The sequence below is a fragment of the Hylaeus anthracinus genome, unplaced genomic scaffold (assembly GCF_026225885.1).
Source record: "Hylaeus anthracinus isolate JK02 unplaced genomic scaffold, UHH_iyHylAnth1.0_haploid 5, whole genome shotgun sequence".
NCBI lineage: Eukaryota > Metazoa > Arthropoda > Insecta > Hymenoptera > Colletidae > Hylaeus > Hylaeus anthracinus.
The window spans coordinates 7,229,354-7,250,405 of NW_026535322.1; the positions used below are offsets into that span (position 1 = coordinate 7,229,354).

Below are 21,052 nucleotides of genomic sequence, written 5' to 3' on the forward strand. Positions count from 1 at the left end.
AATAATAATAATAATAATAATAATAATAATAATAATAATAATAATAAGATAAGAAATAACAAGTCAAAGAAATCCGAACTTAACTACCCACGGATCTAAGTAACCAAAATCTCACATAAACAAACTATTTGGTTATCCGAAGGTCGAGGTCGTACCTTTTGGACCAGGAAGTCCATGTGGCCCTGGATTTCCAGGTGAGCCCGGTAAACCTCTGTCGCCTTTCTCGCCGGTGTACCCAACAAGACCTTCCAAACCTCGGTCTCCCTTCTCTCCAGGATAGCCACGTTGTCCAGGGATTCCTGGTTCACCTTTGTCGCCTTTCACCTGAATCGTTGGCCCGGGTGGTCCACGGTCACCTTTCTCTCCGGATGCTCCAACGATACCAGGCAGTCCAACGGCGCCTGTGAACAGCGACGAATATTTCCATAAGTACGTTCCTTTTCTAAGACGCATGTACAGTCAGTCCCACAAGTGTTCGTATTCTCTATGTCTATCGAAATTATTTACCTAAATTAAATGACAGATTTGATGTTTTCAAATAAACGATCCATTGTAGATGTGTACGTGAACAGGGTTTACATATGAACATATTTATAATAAAAATTTATTTGGAAACATTAAACTTGACATCCAATTTAGACGAATTTCTTGAATAGATATAGATGATACGAATATTTATGGGACTGACTATTATACAGGGTGTCCCGAAACGGAATCATGTCCTGTTTGATAAACCCTTTGACTAAATAATTGTTTTCCGCCGTGTCGCGCTCGTCCATCCTCGACACTTTTTTAATTCTCACCTGGAAGACCACGGTCTCCTTTGACACCGTTGATTCCAGGATATCCTGGAGATCCCTTTTCGCCATCCAAACCAGGGAAACCGCGAGGCCCTCCTGGCCCAATTTCACCGGGTTCGCCAGGTAAGCCGTCGATTCCAGGTGTACCTGGTTCACCTGGCGCGCCTGGCGGTCCCTATCGCAATCAACGGAAGTTAGAAATCGGACCGTCGTAGAAATCGAATTCTCGCGAATCCGTAATCACTCCGAACGAACTTACTATGTCTCCTTTGAGTCCGCTGAACCCTCTCACTCCCGCGTCACCCTTTTGCCCTTGGAATCCTGGCAAACCGTCCCTACCTGGCTGACCAGGTTCGCCCTTAGCTCCAGGTTGTCCGTCCCGGCCGATACCGGGCGATCCGGGTTCTCCTTTCAGACCATCGAAGCCATCTCTGCCCCGAGGACCAGGAGGACCACGGACGCCCGGTATTCCTGGCTCACCTTTCTGTCCTTTCTCCGATACCAGACCTGCGTTTCCCTTGGGCCCCTAATGGAGTTACGAAAAAACCCTGGTGAACATCCTGATGAATTATAATTTCCTAAATCGACCCTCTGTCTTTACTCTTTCGTCGGCGTAATTCGTTAAACTCGCTAATAAATATTTATGGTGTACCGACTAACACTCTCGAAAATTTCTACCGTGACTAAATTTTATTTACAGACTATCGGAAGCTACATAATCGAACATTTATTCCGGTATCTAGTTTTGTAATTTCACTGAAATCCAAGAATATTTTCTTCGACACTTAATTCTCGAAGCTAATTTCTTTACTTCTTCGGCGAAAATAACTGTCAGCCATATATAGGCGACGTGACGATCAACGTGTTATACGAATTTTCGAGAGTATTTATATAAACGAAGAACACTCGTGTCAGACTGGGGAACAGATGAAAATGTGTATACAGTAAAGGCTGGATAAGTGGAAGAAAATCGGGACCCAAACATTGCAGTTATCCAGTCGAGGTTTCTATTCTGTGCTTACATTTGGCTCGCGTCCAGCATGGAATGTAAAAAGGACAGAGAGTGAAAGAGAAAGAGGTTCTACAGTCGGCAGAATCGTTTCAATCGGTTAGGATCATATTATACTGCTCGCTCACTCAAGATGGAAGCAACTAAGTGGTGGGGATAGTCACGTTGCATTTATCCAGTAAATCCTGTCTCGCACTTATCCGGTCTTTACTGTATATCGAAAAGCTTTCGACTCGTGAGATTAATTGAGATGCAGAGGCACTTACAGGCAATCCTGGAGGGCCTCGATCGCCTTTAGGTCCGTCGAATCCAGGAAGGCCTGTCGATCCAGGTGGTCCAGGGAGACCTTCGTCTCCTTTCGGTCCAGGTGCACCAGGGCGTCCTGGTTTACCTTCCATTCCAACCAATCCAGGGAAACCTGGAGAACCTTTCTCGCCTCGTTCTCCCTTCAAACCAGGTAAACCCTCCACGCCATGTCTACCTGGTGCACCGGGCGGGCCTCGTCTTCCAGGATAGCCCTTCGGCCCGTCGATTCCTATCTCGCCGGACGAACCCTTCTGGCCTGGGAACCCTGGAAGGCCTGGCCTACCAGGCTCACCCGGCAATCCTGGTTCACCTATTGCCACAATTTTGCGTTTTTATTCTCGTCTCAAACAAGAAACCATACTTTTGCATACTTCCAGAAATTTATACGAACGCAAACGTAAACGTTCGTTCGTTAAAAATCTGAAATCTTGGAAAGTTCTTCACCGACTGCTTTGAAATTGAAAGGGAACCCAAGTAAAGGGCTACTTTGTGATGAATGAATAAATTATGTACAATGCATTTGGTACTTTAAGTTAATCTATACTTATCGAAATAGAGTAATAATATTTGAATTCATCGACAGGGTTTGAAAATAACGAGATAGATGATATTCTTAATTACGTTCGTCTTTCATCACATACGTAAAATTAACGATACCTTTCATTCCATCCATGCCATGAGTTCCTGCTACGCCAGGAGGACCCGGAGGTCCCATCAAGCCAGTGTCTCCTTTCTCACCAGGCCCACCAGGGAGCCCGCTTATTCCCGGCTCTCCAGAGTCACCCTTTTCTCCCATGAATCCTTGCAGACCCGGGAAACCGACCGGTCCGTCCTTTCCTGGTGGTCCTGGAAGTCCTCTCTCGCCTTTTGGACCTTGAGGTCCAGGCAAACCGCGACTACCCTTCACCGATATTCCAGGCTCTCCCTTCTCTCCCTTCGGGGATGGCGCACCGGGAAATCCTCTGGGTCCATCGCGACCGGGCTCTCCAGGGAAACCCATGGGTCCCATGTTACCCTTGTCGCCACGGGGACCAGGCAATCCTCGAGGCCCGACTGGACCTGGAGCGCCGATTGGTCCTGGAGGACCAGGCGGACCCTGATTCGATCGAAACGGATGAAGTATTTGTCGTGCAATAATTAGGTTCGAAGCACACGATTCGAGAGGAAAATCAGACTCGAGGAGAAAATTGTACAACAATTTACTAAAGCGTTTCGACGTATCTCTACATTCGCTTATTAGAGCTGGCAGCATCGCCGACCAGTCAGTATCATAAATATTCGTACCTTCTACGTCTATTCAAGAAATCTGTCTAAATTGAATGATAGGTTTGATATTTTCAAATAAATAATTCATTATAGATACATACAAGTGTAAAGTTCGTCTATGTAGATTTCTTTAGTATACATAGAAGGTACGAATATTTATGGGACTGACTGTGGAACCGAGAACAAAATATTCAAACAGAAGGTAGGGACGACAGACTCGATTCTGTATGCTTACCGCAAATCCTTGCAAGCCCTTTTCACCCTTAAATCCATCCCTGCCCGGTGGTCCAGGCGCTCCTCTTTCGCCCGAAGGTCCTCTGTCACCTTTGAAGCCCTCGGTAATGTTTAACGGGGGACACAAGCCTATTCGAAACAAGAGCAATGATATGTTTAACGCGTATCTATCGAGATGTTGTCTATCGAGACAGCGTGCCGATTTCGATATTTAATTACCAGGTTCGCCTTTGGCGCCGTCGAAGCCAGATTCGCCCTTCTGACCCCGTTGACCTGGTAGTCCAGGTTCTCCTTGCTCTCCTTTCACGCTCATACCACTCTCTCCCTTTCGTCCAGGCGTACCTGGCCTTCCAGGGATGCCATCTTGCCCGGGGAAACCGCGATCTCCCTGGAAATATCAATCGGGAAGTTGAGGAAATTGTAAATAACTTAGCGAAGGTGAAATTAACACCGTGTAATATTTTTGACTTATTTTTAAAATAACTGAAGGTATAGAGATATAGTAACTTGGATATATATATATAAGGAGATATAGTAGCTTCCGACATATACGTATACGTTTATTTTTCAAGCTGCTTTAAATTCTATAAATTACAACATAGGACCAACCATTCCCACTAGGAGTAACGCTAAACCTTCCACGATCAAATGATCGCTTACAAACTTTTGTATACATTTCTTATGCATTTAGCATCGCATGAAATATATTTCCATCCGATTGAGAAACGTGTCTTTAATGGATGGTATTAAAAGGTGTCGCGTTGTTACTTACAGCAGTGCCCTTCATTCCAGGGAGACCTTGGACTCCCATGAGGCCCTTTTCGCCGGGAGGACCTTGCGGGCCTGGCGGTCCAGGCCTTCCAGGTTCACCTCGTATACCTTTGTCGCCCTTTTGCGTTTTGAGCATGTTCTCTGTAATCAGTGCTGGCGCACCAGGTTGTCCTTGAGGACCTGGCGTACCCGGAATACCATCCTTGCCCTATTAACAGGAGTATCCAAATGTTTTTGTACGAAAGGACTAAATATTTTTAAAAAATCTAATGTTTATATAATTATTTTGGCAGATAGAATGCATTAAATTTAGTATTTAATTATATATTATATAATAGGTAAATATATATATTCATTAATAAATTATTTTCATATAAATTTTATTCTTTTTATATTATTATTATTAATCATATTAGTGAGAGTTGCTTTAACATTATTTGAACGTAAAATTTTAGGGTATATTCAAGATCGAAAAGGTCCAAATAAATGAAGAATTAATTAAATTATTACTACTGTTTCAGTTTACGACCTCACAAGATCCCTACCAGCGACTATACATACCGGTAGGCCTGGGGGTCCAATAGATCCAGGTAGTCCATCGGAACCAGGTTCGCCGGGATATCCTCGCTCTCCCGGCGGTCCTCTCGGTCCTGTTATTCCAGGAATACCATCCAAACCGCGATCACCCTTCAGCCCGCGCAATCCTGGCAAACAGTTCTGGCAACGTCCTCCTATCTCTCCTTTCTCGCCAGGCTGCCCTGGAACTCCCGGAAGACCGTCTCTCCCGGGAGTTCCTGGTTCTCCTGGCAAGCCAGACGCTCCCGGCGATCCTGGAATCCCGTCCAAGGAATCGCCTGGGAATCCTCGCGGGCCGGAGTAACCGCGTTCACCTTTCTGGCCCTTCTCTCCGTCTTGACCAGGCGATCCGTCCATTCCTTTAGGGCCCTATGTCGATCATCGTCTTACAGTGTTTATATTCTACCGATTATTCGTCGTTTTCGATAGCGTGTCAGGAGTGTACTCACAACGATCGATAATCCTTTGTCGCCGGGGAGACCTCGCGGACCTGAGGGACCGGGAGGGCCATCGTAACCACGTGGCCCTGTGGTCCCTGGGAATCCAGTGATCCCAGGCTCTCCTTTCGATCCTTTCTCTCCTGGTAAACCTTCAGGGCCAGGGATACCTTGAGAGCCAGGACCTCCCGCCGGACCCATAGGTCCTCTGGGTCCCGGATCACCTGGATATCCGTCGGAACCTCGTGGTCCAATGGGACCAGGGAACCCTTGCGGTCCCTTTGGTCCTGGTGGCCCAGGTGTACCTTTACCGCCCTGAAAATACGATCGTGTTCAAGGATCGCGAATACTTTTCTTTACTTTAACGCTAGGTTCGCGGAGATTCCACATTTGAAGGTTCTATTACCGAAGAAATCGTTTTATAGACGATGTAGAATTATCGAAATTAATTAGAAGCCTTAGACAACAACGAAGGACATAGAATCTATCGAAGGAGTTTGAAGAAATTAAATTGCAACAGAGACTCCTGCATCCGTGTCCCTGTTATCCGAAACCCCTGATATACGGACGTTCTATTATCCGTATGTTCTATTATCCGCACAACGTGCCTTCTCATGCCGAAGCATTCGAGTCGTTCGAAAAAGGTAAACGAAACGTAATTCTACGCAGCTGCTTACAATTAAAAATTCATGACTAATCAGCTAAAAAGTAACAGGATCCTTAGATGTTGGAAGAAACTCATTTTCGTTCATTTCTACTCGAATAAATGATATTTGATGTGAAAGAAAGTAATTGTTCTATTATTCGAAAATTCCATTATGTATTCGACATATGAAAAATTCCACTGCTGTATCGGTTTAATATTATCGAATAAATGCTTCCTATAAACGGTTCCCGTAAGACTTTCCGAAATTTGGAATGGATCGAAATGACCGGGCTCCGTAAAAACCTATTGGTAATTCATAAGTGATACGCACTCCTGGTGGTCCAGGAGGTCCTCGCAATCCTGAAACGCCCATGGGTCCATCTCGTCCTGGCTCTCCCTTCTTTCCAGGTCGTCCAGGAAGTCCATCCAGCCCGTCGTGACCTCTGTCACCTTTACGTCCGGGTGGTCCAGGAGGCCCAGAGAAACCGTCCCTACCCTAAATACGATAAAGGATCGTGTCGATCGATGTTACTTAAGAGGTACGATGTTACTAAGGGCCGCTCTAGAGGTTGAAAAAAAGGCCTAACTTCGATAATTAATTTCGAGAGTATCGCAAAAGGAATAGGATTTCTTTTAGCAGGGTTCATTTAACACATATCGAAGTATAAACAAAAATTATTGGATTATTATTTTAGTAGAAAATGGCAGCGACAAGGCGAGTCTCCAAAATTGACTTTTTTTTTTAAAACGCCTTCACGAGAGGACGGTTTTCTTGTTGCGTATAACGATTGGAATAAGAAACCAACAAATTTTATAATATATATACTGTTGACTATAGAATTACTAAGTTCTAGAGTGGTGTTACCCCTTAAAAATTTCAATAAATCGACAAACACAAGGAAAACTCACGCGAATTCCCGGAGATCCAGGCAATCCTTTTTCTCCTTTCGCCCCCAAACCTCCAGACATACCGTGATCTCCTTGCGGGCCAGGTTCACCTTTCGATCCGACGTACCCACGTTCACCCTGCACGCGAACAATTGATTAGTCGTTATTCTCAAGGAAATCTTCGAGCATTATTTTTATTTTTATTATGAGATCTTGGTGTGCTATTTTTATTATTAAGGTCGACGACATACCTTGTCTCCTTTTTCTCCGGGCTCGCCAGGTGCTCCCGTCACTTGAACCGTCCCTTCGAAGGGTATCTCTGGCGCGGGCGTGCCCGGCAATCCAAGTTCTCCCTTCTGACCTTTGTCACCTTTCAAACCCTCGAATCCAAGACCCATGTTACCCTTTTCTCCTTTCGAGCCTTGCGCTCCACGAGGGCCCTGAAGGGTAATTGCGTATTTTCTTCGATTAAAATCCGCTCCTTGTACGACGCGAAAATTAAACATTTATCGTAGACGAGCGATCGTGCGACGTTACTTACATAGGGTCCACGATCACCCTTCGGTCCAGGCAATCCACGTTGCCCTTGAGGTCCCGGTGGTCCTGGAGGTCCTCTCACGCCGTCGATGCCTGGCTCGCCTTTTTGACCGACAGGGTACGATCCAGCGAATGCCGATTGTCCTTTGTCTCCTTTGGGCCCAGGCGCACCTGGGAAACCACGGGGACCTGGTCCTCCGGGGACACCGCGGAGACCAGGCTCACCCTGGACGACCGACAAACTTCAATTTAATACGTTATTAAGACTATATGTTCATTGATTACTCTCAGTTGCACTTGAATAATTTTAGAATTTTTGTGAACGATAGGTACTCTATAACATTGTACAAAGTGTACAATCTACAACGATATAGTCTCGATCGTTTATTATATATTTGCCAACTGGCTAATTGTTAATAGCTATCTTCAAAATGGTTCAAAGTCTCCGATATACGATAAAAATAATCATCGATTGGTTACTACTGCATCCAATGGTATTTACTCTAATCCAACAATTTCTATCAGCCTCCAATCACCTACCTGATTTATTGCAACATTCCTACAAGTTAGCATAGAAAAGAAAATATAATTTCCTCGTTGAATTATTTATTCGTCTACGTTTTTTCCGAGAAGACACATTATTTGCGTACGTACATCTGTCCCGTTGCATCCATCTCGACCAGGAAGTCCCGGAGAACCTGCTTCACCTTGAACTCCGGGAACACCGTTTATACCAGGGAAGCCGGGCATACCCATTTTCCCCTGTAAGATAAAAGTATGATTAGAATGATTTCGAAAGACGATATATCGGTGGCTGTTATACTTACTCTGTCGCCTTTTGGTCCACGTGGACCTTGAGGACCGGGTTCACCTTTGTCACCTTTCGGGCCCAGAAGACCTTCCGATCCGGGAAATCCTCTTTGACCTTTTGGGCCCTGTATCCCCATCACACCTGGGGGACCCTGCGCCCGTACATTTCGTTTGAATTAACGTCATTATTCACCGACAATTTTAAACGGAAACCACTTTATATTAATTCGACGTGAAATTAAAACGATCCGAATAAAATCCAATAAAACTTTATTTATATTTTACCGACGTAACGAATTGAAATGAAATATTTTACAGGACGAGCGATATATTGAAAATAATGCAAGTGCACGAATTAACTGTGTCACTGACAAGGAAAGCTTTTTAGATGTCTGGCCACCGATTGTTTTGATTTTTTGATATGTTTCAAAGGACCGAGAAATAAGATGTACGTATTTCTTTCTATATTTTAAAATAAAGTTTTCTAAATTTCTCCTAAAGTCTCGGCTTCGATAGGCTATTATTATAAATAAATTATTTTTTACAAAATTTAGGACCAGATTTTATATTCAAATAGAAAACCATGAAACTTTTTCCTTGGTGGACATTAGTGGTCGAAAACAATTTACACAAGTGTTTTCAGAGGCTAATTATACAGAAAAATTGCAAGGAGTATCTGGTTTTGGTTTAGAATGGCCTGATACATGAAAAGTCGACGTTTGAAAAGTGTACGTGGACCGACGCTCACCCTAGATCCTTTCTCCGCGAAACATTTCGGCACGCAGCAATTGGAACCGGTGCAATTCTTCTGTTGTCCTGGAATCGGTACAGCCGAGTAGCTGCTCGGATAATTCTCCGAGTCTCCGGCGGCACCGTATCCTCCTTGGCCTTGGGAGTGACCCGAATAACCGGTCGATCCGCGGTTGTAGGGATCACTACGGTTATAGAGATCGCTGCGGTTGTAGGGATCACTGCGATTGTAGGGATCACCGGATCCACGATTTTCTCCGTAGCGATCGTCGTAAGGATTCGAGTCCTGGCTTGATCCTCTGTGGTAAGCGTCCCCGTAACCTCGAGGTCTACCGTAGGGATCGCTTCCTCCTTGGTTGTAAGGATCCAGAGAGCCTTGATCTTGTTCGCGACTGTAGGACCCTCTGCCTTCGCCTCCTTGATTGTACGGATCCACCGAACCTTGTTCTTGTCCACGGCTGTAGGACCCTCTGCCTTCGCCTCCTTGATGATAAGGATCCAAGGAGCCTTGCTCTTGGCCCTGATTGTAGAACCCTCGACCTTCGCCTCCTTAGTGCAGAGAGATTATTTAGTCGTGCCATTCAGGGAATCAACTATGATCGATACGATCGAGGTTTCTAAGATTCTACGCAACCCTTCGTGACGCGAGTTAACATATAACAGGATTTCCCAAATTTTCTCTTCGTATGGTTAGTTCGAACAGAGGCTCTTTAACACGTTCACTGCCAGACTAGTACTCTTAAAAATTTCTACTGTGATCAAACTTTGTTTACAGTCTATTGGAAACTGCGTAATGAAACATTTATTGTGGCATTTAGTTGTGTAACTTCGTCAAAGTTCGAGTATTTCATTTAAATTCACTTTCTGTGACACTTAACTTTCAGAATTAATTTTCGTACTTTTTCAGTGAAAAGCACTGTCACCCATATATGAGTGACGTGTGACGATCAACGTGTTAATGCGTTCACTGCTAGACTAACAGTCGTGAAAATTCCTACGAGCTTAAATGTTGTTTCTATACAATTAGAAAGAACGTGATCTAACGTATGTGGTTCTTATAGTTCTTATTTTTGCTACATCTTTAGAATTGACCAATCTTATCCAAATTAATTTTCAATGAAAATCCTTGTCACCCACATGTGGGGACTCTTAGGAATTCGTGAGTCTTGTACAGATTTATTTTCTGTGACACTTCATGAGCTTTTAGAATTTACAGGGAAAAGTCAGTCGTGCATGGGATACGTGTCTAATTAACTCCTAACTATGGCCACAGGTATGATTATCTTTAAGTATACTTGCTGGTAGAGATCTTGCGAGGTCGTAAAACCGGTCAGAAATCGAACTTTACAACTTAAGCCGACCGCAATTAGTAATCCGACACCTTTTTAGACAAGGATAGAGCTAGACTTTTCATTCAGAACCATACGATATCGGAATTAGGAGGTTCATATTTCAACAACTTTATTCTTCTTATGTGTCTTTGCACGTAATTCTGTAATGGATGAATCGATTACCATAAAACTTTTTCGTTTCAATCAATCATCGTCAAGAGTCTTTGGTTTTTCCAGTTTACTCGTAACAAAACATATTTGGACTCATCTTAAAGTCGCGACATCTCTGTCGTTCTAGAGATCAATTATTTGTGCCAATAAAGCAATACCTGCTGTTTCGGTTTACTTCCACGATTTATTACATTTTTCTCAACGCGGAAACAACGTCTCCGAAATGACTCGAAACGAGAAGTATTCTAGCTCGTCAAATATCAGTTTTCCATCGGCCCGTTACATTTTATGGAATACCATAAACTTGCGCGCGCGCATAACTGGTGGTGTTATCGATTAATAGGAAACTATTACACAACACAGCGATGGCAAAAGATCGCGTTAATTAGCAGTCCGAAGTTCAATCGGTGAATCTCGGAAGAATTACTGTTCAAAAATGGGAATACCTCCGTCTTCCCTTGACGATATTCCCTTGACACCATTTTATAGCGACCCACCTGGATAACGAATAAGTACGTTCGTTCAACGCTTCGGTGCCATTTTACACAGTTGATTTCCAAATATTTATTCGAGGAATTTTCTAAGTCTTCGTTTTTACGAGTCGAACGAAAGGAGAATTATTCTCGGAGCCTTCGTTAAAACGTTGCGTGGAATACGAATATTTGCGAGACTGTTAAACACGGACCTTGAATATTTTATGTATCCATTTTCTACTAAGCTGAATTAATCCGTACATATTGCAATGACTGTTTAATACAATATTAATTACCATAACGGTCCTGTTGTCCTCCAGGTTGGCGGCCGTATACGTCGTCATCCTCGTCGCCGTAGCCGTCGTCGTTGTCGTAGCCATACTGAGCTATGTTAGCTCTAGCTTGATCCTCCGTAAGACCTGAAAATTAAACGAAACTCGCGTTAAAATATAGATCGCGTTCGAGGGATACCAAAGTAAACTCGCCGAGCGTTAGAGAAAGATTTTTCGGAAAGATTTACCTTCGTTTCTCCTAAGATAATCCCTGAATCGTGGCGAAATGTTGTAGTCGTCATCGGCACCGCTAGGTTTACCGATATCACCTCGTCCGCCGAGTGGTACAACTGGCTGCGGATTCGTCCATTGTGTGTGATTATATTGCTGAAACGAAAAAAAAAAACACGAAATAGCGCGTTATAATAGATCGTAAAAATAAAACATTAAATTACGACTGTACAAGATCATCGCGATCTACTTGATCGGTAACCGGTGTGGAAGCGCGAGCGCAATGTATCGACCGAGATCTAGATCATCGATGCGCGGCGCACGCGGGAGATCTACGCTCTGTTTTACCGGCTGTGTGTATCGATCACGAACAAGAAACGTCGAGTTCGATATGAAGTGATACAAATCGTTTGGAAATGTCATTAAATATATTTGTACGAAGATAATCGAATGCTACATACGCAGGCGGTAAATTAATTTAAATGTGTGGAAATTCATTCAGCACTTTATTTACCGGGAGCCTATTTATAGGTTTTTGTAATTCCGGTATTTAGCTTTTCGAATTTATTTGCTATGTTGATGGTTCTTTACTTGCAATGTTCAGTTTTTGGAAACGGTATAGAGGAATTATTGTCAGTCTAGATTTGCACGATAGTGTTGTAGAAAATTCTTCTTTGAATTAAAGACTGTTTCTAAATAGCCCGACGGGTAAGGTGTTAATACCCAATTTTGCTTAAAAGAAAACAACACGAACAGAAGACAGATTGTTGACGTATTTATATTACTATGTAAGTACTATTATAAATATCGCACGAGAAGAACAGACAAAGATAGAATGTTTTACCGAACGCCACTTTGTACTCGAAACGAAAGCCACGTTTGTCACATACGTTGTAACAAAAGAGCATACCTAAGCACATGTATCAAATGCATGGATACAGAGATTAAAAGCGTTTTCAAATGGATCTTCTTACTCAGTAATGCTTCCAAGGTAGCGTCAACTGTCGATAAGTTATCAGCAATGCTTCTTCTATGGTAGAACACGTCTTATCTTTAATTTAAAAAGTTACTATGTACATCACGATTAGAAAGAATCGTTTCAGTATACAGAAATCTTTTTTAATATCTCGCTTCTTACGATTCTAAGAAATACTCCACGAGTCATAAACTAATCGACCAGTGCGATCCATTTTGCCATTCGTCTCGATTACGGCTTTTCGACCACGATTCAGAAATCATGCATCGAGTCCCGTCGTGCAAAGATCACGTGGCACACGCGATCCCATAATCGAACGAGTCGGATCCTCTCTATATTCATAGAATCTCTTTAAATTCACAGACCAATTGCTACCTCCGTCTCTGGTCTAGCCCTTATTTCACGTCCGGCGACCACAATATACAGATTGGCTCGATTCAACCGATGCGTCATCGCGTTCGCAGAAAGTCATTGTCTTGCCCTCGTTTTCACGTTTTATCCTTTTTACGTTTCGGGATGGCACGCACTGACAGGAAGCGCGGGGAGATAGCCGCCTCGTTATCGTTTCGAAACGATGCGACGCACTCCGTTTCTCTTTGATTCCCCTAAGCTTCGGGCACGATTCGTGATACGAGTAGGCGACCGTTTCTTCCCGAAAACGCCGAACGAAAGCACCGGCTTTCGTCGAAACGGAAGATGATCGCGTCACGGAAACTCGTCTCTCGATAGATCGAGAGATCTAAATCTTCGAGAAACAACAAAGAGTGAACCGAGAAGAAATTAGGAGGTTCGGAAGAGAGCTGGCTCTTTTACTTTTTCTATCTTCCATACTCGAGATTCCTGGAGAAACTTCGAAGATTTCGAAAAATTCCCTCGACAGCGAATCAACGGAATTTCGCGAATTCATTTTTGCGCGCGATCGGCCACTGCGATGGACTTCCGAAATCGAAGAGCGATACTTTTTCAGTCGTCGTTTAATTGGCCGACGACCCCGCGACACCGTGAATCGAACGTCGATTAATGTTTCGATTATAGTACGTTTCCAATTTATTTTCTCCGCGAATGGGATAAATTTATCGCGTCGGCCGTATCTTGGAAATAATGTTACGGCCAGCGGATCGTTTCGGTTTTAATAATAATGCCAAGAGCCGCGGAATCCCGTTCGGTCGTTATCTTTTGTTATTAATAACCGGGGTGCACGCGTGATGTAACGATCGATTATTGCTCGATATTTGCGCGTTACGCGGCTCAGCTTTTTTGCAAGTTTTCACCGTGAATTCTCGAAACTCGCTGATAATACGATAATTCGCGGCGACCTCGACGACGAGTTAAATGCGAAACAGATTTACTGACATCACTGCTGAAAATATGTACGGGATTACACTTCCTTAATTCACCGAGGCTGAGACGAGATCCTCGCGCGTACGTTGCTACGCGTTGCAGTGGAAAAGACCGTCTAATTTCGCGCACTCTCGCACGATACAATTAAATTCTTCTTGCGCTTCTCAACAAATAAAATCGTAATAGTAAAAACGAGAATTCAAGGGGTCGTACATTTTTCAACCGTCGACTTATCGAGATTCTAGGCCGCTATGGATACGGGATCAGCGTTGAGGCAGCGATCGTTGACGTGCTTATTTCCGAACAATGAGTAGTGAACATTATGGAGTTACTATAGCGTGTCGTATATATTCGAACCTACGATCCATTGTTTATCCTAGTTAAAAACGTACTATTAACCCTTCGCGTTCGATTCTTCTATAGAATCAAATGCAGTCTATTTTTATAATAAATAAAGATTTTATTTTGCCTAAAAAAATAAAGATTTTATTTTGCCTAAAGGTCCGCGGTCTACTTACGACTGTCAGTCGCCAATGAAAACAGTATTAACGTTAAAACAATATCGTACAAAAACCCCTCGCATCTAAAACTATAGACAATATTCCACTATTCAAAGAGCTACGGACAATCCTCTTCAACAATCATCTTCTTCGCTAGCTAGGCCTACGATCCGCGACGTTCAAACTACGGCAATTTCGTTCAACGAAGCCAGCCTAATTTTCTTATTTCAGATAGGGGGATATCTTTTCGTGATGGTTCAAGAATTGTCACTTTTATCTCGCGCGGTCTGCCGCCTTCGTGGACTCGCGGTTACGTAATCGGCCGCCTAGCGGCAATTCGGATCTCGTACGATCCTTCCGTCGATTCCCTGGTCCCCCTATCCAATCTTCTTCGACTTCCCTCGACCCCCCTCGAGTCCTTCTTCGTCCTTTTTTTCAACGTCGTTCGCCAGTCGGATCGCTGCTCCTTTTTTCCACGGACCGCCGTCACAATCGGGTCCGAGCGGCGGGATTTTAACGAGCGACGTTAACTTCCAGGCCACGCTAATTCGTTGCCCTGGCGATTTTTACAATCTCGTCCGACCTGTATTCACGAAACCGCACACGTGACCCGAAAAAGAATCGCGATGGCCGCTTCGCGAACGTTTAGGAGATTAGTAGAGTTAAGAATCTTAGGTATCCCTCCGAGGTTTTATTTATTCGCGAAGTTATTCAGAAAGTTAACGAAATGTCAATCCGTTGTCTTACGGTGTATTCGAGATAATATAAATATTGAAAGAGCGCCAAAGGGAAGCACGGAGTCCTTACAGAAAAAATTCATGTGTCTTTCGTTGGCTAGCAACGAAAAATAATCGTACATGTGCCCGTTCGTTGCTCGAATCGATGAACTCCGTAAATAAAAGTCGAGAAATGCAACGAAATAATGTACATTGGCCTTTAAAATAAATTATTTATCATTTAATGGCCAACGAATGTCGTTCAACGGTGTTAATCGTTGTTATTCAGGAATGATATTATAAATATAAGTGCTTCGGCACTTGAATTTAAGATTTTTCGAAAAGTGAAATTAATCGATTCGTGGAGTGAACGGTTCGTATGTCGATCAAGTAATAAATAGTCGAAGCGTGAGGAAGGAACGCTGATCTCTAAAAGCTGAGCTTTTATATATAAAAATTAATGTCAGTGTAAAGATGACATCTCGCGATTTGCAATTTCGATTCGGAAGCGACGTGATTTATTTACGAAGGAATGCGTTCGTCAGCGTTGCTCGACAATCGACTTGTCGGCGATCATCGTTGTACCATTAATACCGCTTCCCTATAAACCCGTTCCTCTGACTTAATACTTTCGCTACGATACGAGTCACTCCCGTCCCGCGAAACGATTTTTCACATTTCACGCGTCATCGAGCGTATACAAGGTGCGAATAAAATACGGGCGCAGGCTCCACGCCGCGGGACGAACAAAATACTCGGAGGGATCCGAATATCTTTATTCGCTTCTATTTTCATGTCTGGATTATCAACGCGGATCTTAATCGCGAAGGAAGACGAAAGTTAAAATAAATTTTTGGAATAGTCGACCCGCGTGAAACTGCGAAAAGGTGAAATACAGAACGCGGTACGAAAGATACGAAAGAAAGAATCGTAACGATAATTGAACGAGAAAAATACTCCGTGCATAACGCAGACAGATACGAAGTTATCGGTATGGAAAAGAGGGGGCTAGTTACTAAATGCAACGTGTACGCAGAGTGATTTCAGAAAGTGGGACAGCTCGTATCTCCGTGGAAGAGAAAAATGCTACAGGAAAAGGTTGTATGGTTTAAGATCTAACTTCCCATGGTCTCGCTTCTCTGTAACTGCAACGATGCGCCAGGAACTTCCATATTTCAGAATGTTAAAGAAAAAACAGAATTAAGACGAGCGGAGCTACTTCTGACGAATCGATGCTTCCCATTTTTCTGCCTGTCGGAATATCAACTGCATTGTAAAGGGAACGCGCCGTAAGATATTTGAAAATAAAACGTTTATCGAGATCAGACAGCTTCTCGGTGTTGCAACGCTGGAGCCCACCACCTGCAGTTCGCGCTCTCTCTTTCTCAAACGTGACATCAAACGTGTTTCACTTCCAAATATTCTGTCAGGTGTGTCTTAATACTTTCACGCGTGGGATGACGAGAAGAATCGATCCGCGGATTAAATGCACTATTCGTTCTAGAACTACAGAGTGCATCTCGCGAGTGCATCGATGCAGGTGTAACAAGGCGAGGATGCAACGCTCCACCTTCTAATTATTTCTACGTCTGCTAAAAGAAGACGTACGATCCAGCCTGTTTAGCGAATACTCTATCCCATAATATTTAATTACTAGATTGCGAATCTTTATGCAAAATAAAATCTTCCGTAGCTAGAATTAAACCTACACAGGATTTAATTTTACTATCCAAATATTATAATATAAACTTTACCTTCGATATTTTTTTATATTATTACATGCTGTATGGATTTTATAGTTTCTTGGACGTTCAAATTTCCTATAAATGCATAAAAATCCGCAGTCTGGGAATTACTGATAACAGATAGTATCCCATAGAACAAAGGCTATTGCTCGTAATTGACGAATTTCGGTGAATACGTTTCTCTAGTAATTTTCAAAAATCACAACGCAATACCACGATTTTCCAATTAACTAAATAAGTGTTATCGTATTCCCGGTTAACAGGTGGCGGAATAGCCAGAATGCAAACGACGACGATTAAGTACGCCAGACGGTGGCAATCAAGTCGAAGTCAATTCCGAACTATTTTCACTAGTGACTAAGCGTACTCGCGTGGCTGTACTATACGCACTATGAGCGCGTATGCGTGTACGTGGTGTAATAAAATTACAGTGCTCGCGGTTACGACGCCCGTAGGCGGACTGGTCGCTAACAGACGACTGCCCTATTTCGGATTTAACACCTTTTCGTTGTTCGCGACGACAAATCCGCCGGGACTCGATCCGTTATCGCGTCGACGATCGATCCTCGCGTTATCGACGATCCACGGACCGCAACGTCCGAAAAATAGTCGGCGATCGTCACGCGGCTTATCGAGGACGATCTTTCCGACCTTTCGTCAAAATCGCGGTGGGGAAATCTCTTTCCGCGGCAAATCGTAAAAATCGAAGGAAAACTTTCGGAGCGATTCGTCAAGTAATGATTCTTTATCTCAACACCTGGTTCTGATGTTTCCTTTCACCGTTTGCTTATGTTTTCGAGTAACGTACCGAGAAAAATAAATTCACAGACTAGAACTGAAGGTAAAGGGATCCTCGTAATACGGCAAGAGTTGATATTACAACGTGTGGATTTGTGCGTGGCTTTCAACTGTCTGGTCAGAGTAGAAGCTGACTTTGCACCATTCTGCGCTGACTTCGTGGGAAAAGAGTTGCTTCTACATCGCGTCTAAAAAAATGGTAAGTTGTACCCTGTATATACAAACAGATGTAGCTCGGGTCGGCGTCGACTCTCCTGTTTAATTATTTAAACAGTATCGTACTACTATCTAGGATATAGGTCTAGATAGTCCAATTGCCTGCTCTCATCACGCCACTCCTACATACCAACTCTCAAATCTCAGGAATCCAAGCTATTCCCCCAATTAACTAATTAGAATACGTGCCTACACTAATGAATCCTCTATCACTGACAAGCTTCCCAGGCTACGTTTAACTTACTCTCGTTTCCTATCGATTCTATTCGAATCTACTCCAACCCTTTGCACTTGAGAGACTCTCAGTCATCGCTAAGTTTCACGCAGCAAATCTACCAGCAAAAACGTTTCTTTAGATTCGATTTCTTTGAAATCTCAAATTAGTTTACGATAACGAATCAGGCTACGTCTTCGAAGTCAATCTAAACTTAGCATTCGTGGCGATAGTCACGGAAAAGAATCAGAAAAGAATCCTCGAGTGCAGAGGTTTAATCTCTTCAGTGCTCCGCGCGAGTATACTCGTGAAATTATTTTGTTCTCGTCGTGCTCGAGACGAGTTAAATCGCGCGAGCTTATCGTTAATGAGTTAACGAGTTAACTCAGAGCACCGAAAAAGGTTAACGACTGTAAATAATAGATCTCCCCCAATTCTACTCCAAAATCGGGCAAATTTACCCCTTTTCTTTCCCCGAGCGTACCCTATAACAAACCATCGAATTCCTATCGTTCCGATCCGATTCTAATCGCGAAGAAAGCCACGAATTCGTCAGACACTAACGTCCCCTTTCCTAAATCGTCAAAGACGATGGAAGTCCCACGCCCGGCGACGCGCGTCTCGTAACGCAGAAATAACGACGTTCCCGATGATCTAATCTCGCGGACGATCGACATGCTCGCGGGTTACGCTAGCCAGGAGGTCTGTCGGCCTTCGTTCGAGCTTCGTCGCCCTCGCAATTCCGCCGACTCTTGCGCGTCCGCACAATTGGAAACGGGAAGGCAGCACGCGCCGCCAATGATCGAAACGCGATCCTCTCGACTCTTTTTAGCTCGTCGACTGGTACTGCGCGTCGGTGCACGTGCATTCGCGTGAATCGATGAATGAACCTAGATCCTCGCGTGTCGTCGCGGTTCGACGATAAAAGGTGTTAAACGATGAATATCGTTACGGTTCAGGCGATCTTTCACCGGACTATTTTTCTCATCTGTTAAGTCCGGAAATGAATTCCTTTGTATTCGCGTAACCGGAGTTAATATGTACGTATGTTTGTATATTTGCGTACGTATTAAAGTAACAACGCGATCGAAAAGGAAACCTTTCGATTACGTCATGACCCGTCCTCGAACCGTACTTTGTCACAATCAACACCCCCGATAACTGCTCCATTTACGCGAAAACTGCGGCACGGTCGACTACTCGCGCAAATGTCGTTATAGAAATATACTCGGCAATTCGAAACCCGTTCCACGAGGGACAAACCGGACAGAGAATAATGGCGCGATACCAGAGGGCATTTTTCAAAAATCCGTACCATCGACGGGTTAAAGCGGCAACAAAGCTGTGCATACGTACCCCACTGACAATCCCGGCCAGGAAGACTGCGGATGCGACGAATCTGGAAGAAGAAAGAACAAACTAACGATGGCCGTGGACATGCTCCGATGTTCGTTAACGGATTATGGAAAGGACGAGAAAAATTAGGGATTCATCGAAAGATGAGATAGAATCGGAATATCCATCGAGATTTCTCTGCACTAGACATCAAAGATCACGAAGTTCCACGAAATAAACAAAGTTCGAGAGTTTCTCAACGTGCCAAGGATCACTTCGGCTCCAATCCCAGACGCTTCGCGATTCGAACCTAGACGAAGTCGACAGCTGCAAACCTCCTCGGTTATCGCGCCTCTGCAATATTCCCCCATTTTTATACTCGTCGTTCCAAGCAAAACCCCGTCGCCTTCTCGCGAATTTCTAGATTCACTGTGAACAGGAACGAAAGAGAAGGCGACCGCTAAACGTTTCTCCTTCAAAGGACGACCGACCGTATAAACACATTGCGTCCCCCGCCGTTCAAGTCCACTCGCCGTCGGAACGTTCCGGGGGTTGAAAGTGCCCCCTCCGTCTATCACGGAAACACTCGTGTCGCGTGCACCGATGTAGAACGGAAAAAGGGCAAAAGAGAAGAGGACGGCTGGGCAGAGATGGTTTACGCGACTCGTTCGAGGCGAAGCGTCGGGGACCACCGAGGAAACGCGGATCCGTCCGCTTCCGTGTCGCGTTGAGACGAAAGACGGGCACGCGCGAAAGATTGAAGCACGTGTCTACGCGATGCAGAGATCATCGACATAACGACAGGTTTGGCGGGCAGAGTTCGTTGCTCAGGATTCGACGAGGCAGCGTAACGGAGACACCGTATTTTTGTTCTCGGCTGAATCCGGTACGAAGCTACCGATCAAACAAAAACCGCGAACGAGACATATCGAGACGAACTGAGAGAACAATGACTATCGGATACACGTAAGAAAAATTAAACAGTTTGAGACACGTTGTCGTCGACCGAGAATGTACCGCGGAGTATGCAGTGCGGGTACTCGAAAGAAAGGGGAACTCCGGGGGGAGCAAAGGTGAAATTTCCTTGCCTCTGTACCCTTCGGTTCGTACGTGTCCTCGTCAACTCCAATGTCACTTCAACACCGATGTACGATACCGAGAAGGTAACGCGACAAAAAAAGCAAAAAAAAAAAGGACGAAGGAGCAGAAGGATAAAGCGAAAGATGAATATAAACTCACCGCAATCCCAACCGGGTCATTTCGACCTCCCTATTCCGCGACGGGTCTAGGGAGCCGACGAGCACAGGCTAGCACGAGCACCGCACGGACAGGCAGTCACAAAATATCGCGGGGAACCCGGCACCGAGTAGACGTGGTGTGCGGACCGTCCCATCCAGGGAGGGCTCTGAATGAACGTCGGGTGGAGGGAAGGAAGGTGGAGGCGGCCGCCGAGCCACGCCAGCTAGAATTCCTCCGCCGAAAGGATCGGGAGAGAGGCTTCTCGCTCCGGTTCCGCGAGAGCTGGTGAGCTCTCCACACTCTTGGTCCTGCCTCCCCCGCTTGTGTTGCCAGTACGCTGTCCGAGAATCGAACTCTCCAGCCTGCCTCCGCCAACTGCGGGACCAGAAGATACCAGTCGGCGCAGGGCGCAAGAAGGAAGGACAGACGGGAAAAACCGAAACCGCCGGAGGTAGGGAGGCAGG

At 44.5% G+C, this 21,052-nt stretch overlaps 1 protein-coding gene across 1 annotated transcript in view; it reads right to left on the reverse strand.

Moving 5' to 3' along the window:
• The window catches only part of LOC128895682 (collagen alpha-1(IV) chain), a 27,156-nt gene extending 6,211 nt beyond the window's left edge, over positions 1-20,945 (reverse strand). Inside the window, exons 1-21 of the mRNA XM_054158481.1 lie at positions 20,589-20,945; positions 19,371-19,413; positions 11,526-11,664; positions 11,302-11,424; positions 9,029-9,579; positions 8,298-8,432; positions 8,125-8,232; positions 7,475-7,696; positions 7,185-7,373; positions 6,955-7,071; positions 6,377-6,541; positions 5,412-5,714; positions 4,948-5,331; positions 4,388-4,594; positions 3,835-4,003; positions 3,617-3,744; positions 2,773-3,211; positions 2,076-2,425; positions 1,060-1,326; positions 804-975; positions 156-401 (exon numbers count right to left, since the gene is read on the reverse strand). Of these exons, the coding sequence (XP_054014456.1) occupies positions 156-401; positions 804-975; positions 1,060-1,326; positions 2,076-2,425; positions 2,773-3,211; positions 3,617-3,744; positions 3,835-4,003; positions 4,388-4,594; positions 4,948-5,331; positions 5,412-5,714; positions 6,377-6,541; positions 6,955-7,071; positions 7,185-7,373; positions 7,475-7,696; positions 8,125-8,232; positions 8,298-8,432; positions 9,029-9,579; positions 11,302-11,424; positions 11,526-11,664; positions 19,371-19,413; positions 20,589-20,608 (4,477 nt within the window). The 5' untranslated portion in view covers positions 20,609-20,945. The remainder of the gene's footprint in view (positions 1-155; positions 402-803; positions 976-1,059; positions 1,327-2,075; positions 2,426-2,772; positions 3,212-3,616; positions 3,745-3,834; positions 4,004-4,387; positions 4,595-4,947; positions 5,332-5,411; positions 5,715-6,376; positions 6,542-6,954; positions 7,072-7,184; positions 7,374-7,474; positions 7,697-8,124; positions 8,233-8,297; positions 8,433-9,028; positions 9,580-11,301; positions 11,425-11,525; positions 11,665-19,370; positions 19,414-20,588) is intronic.
• Positions 20,946-21,052: the final 107 nt, after the last annotated feature.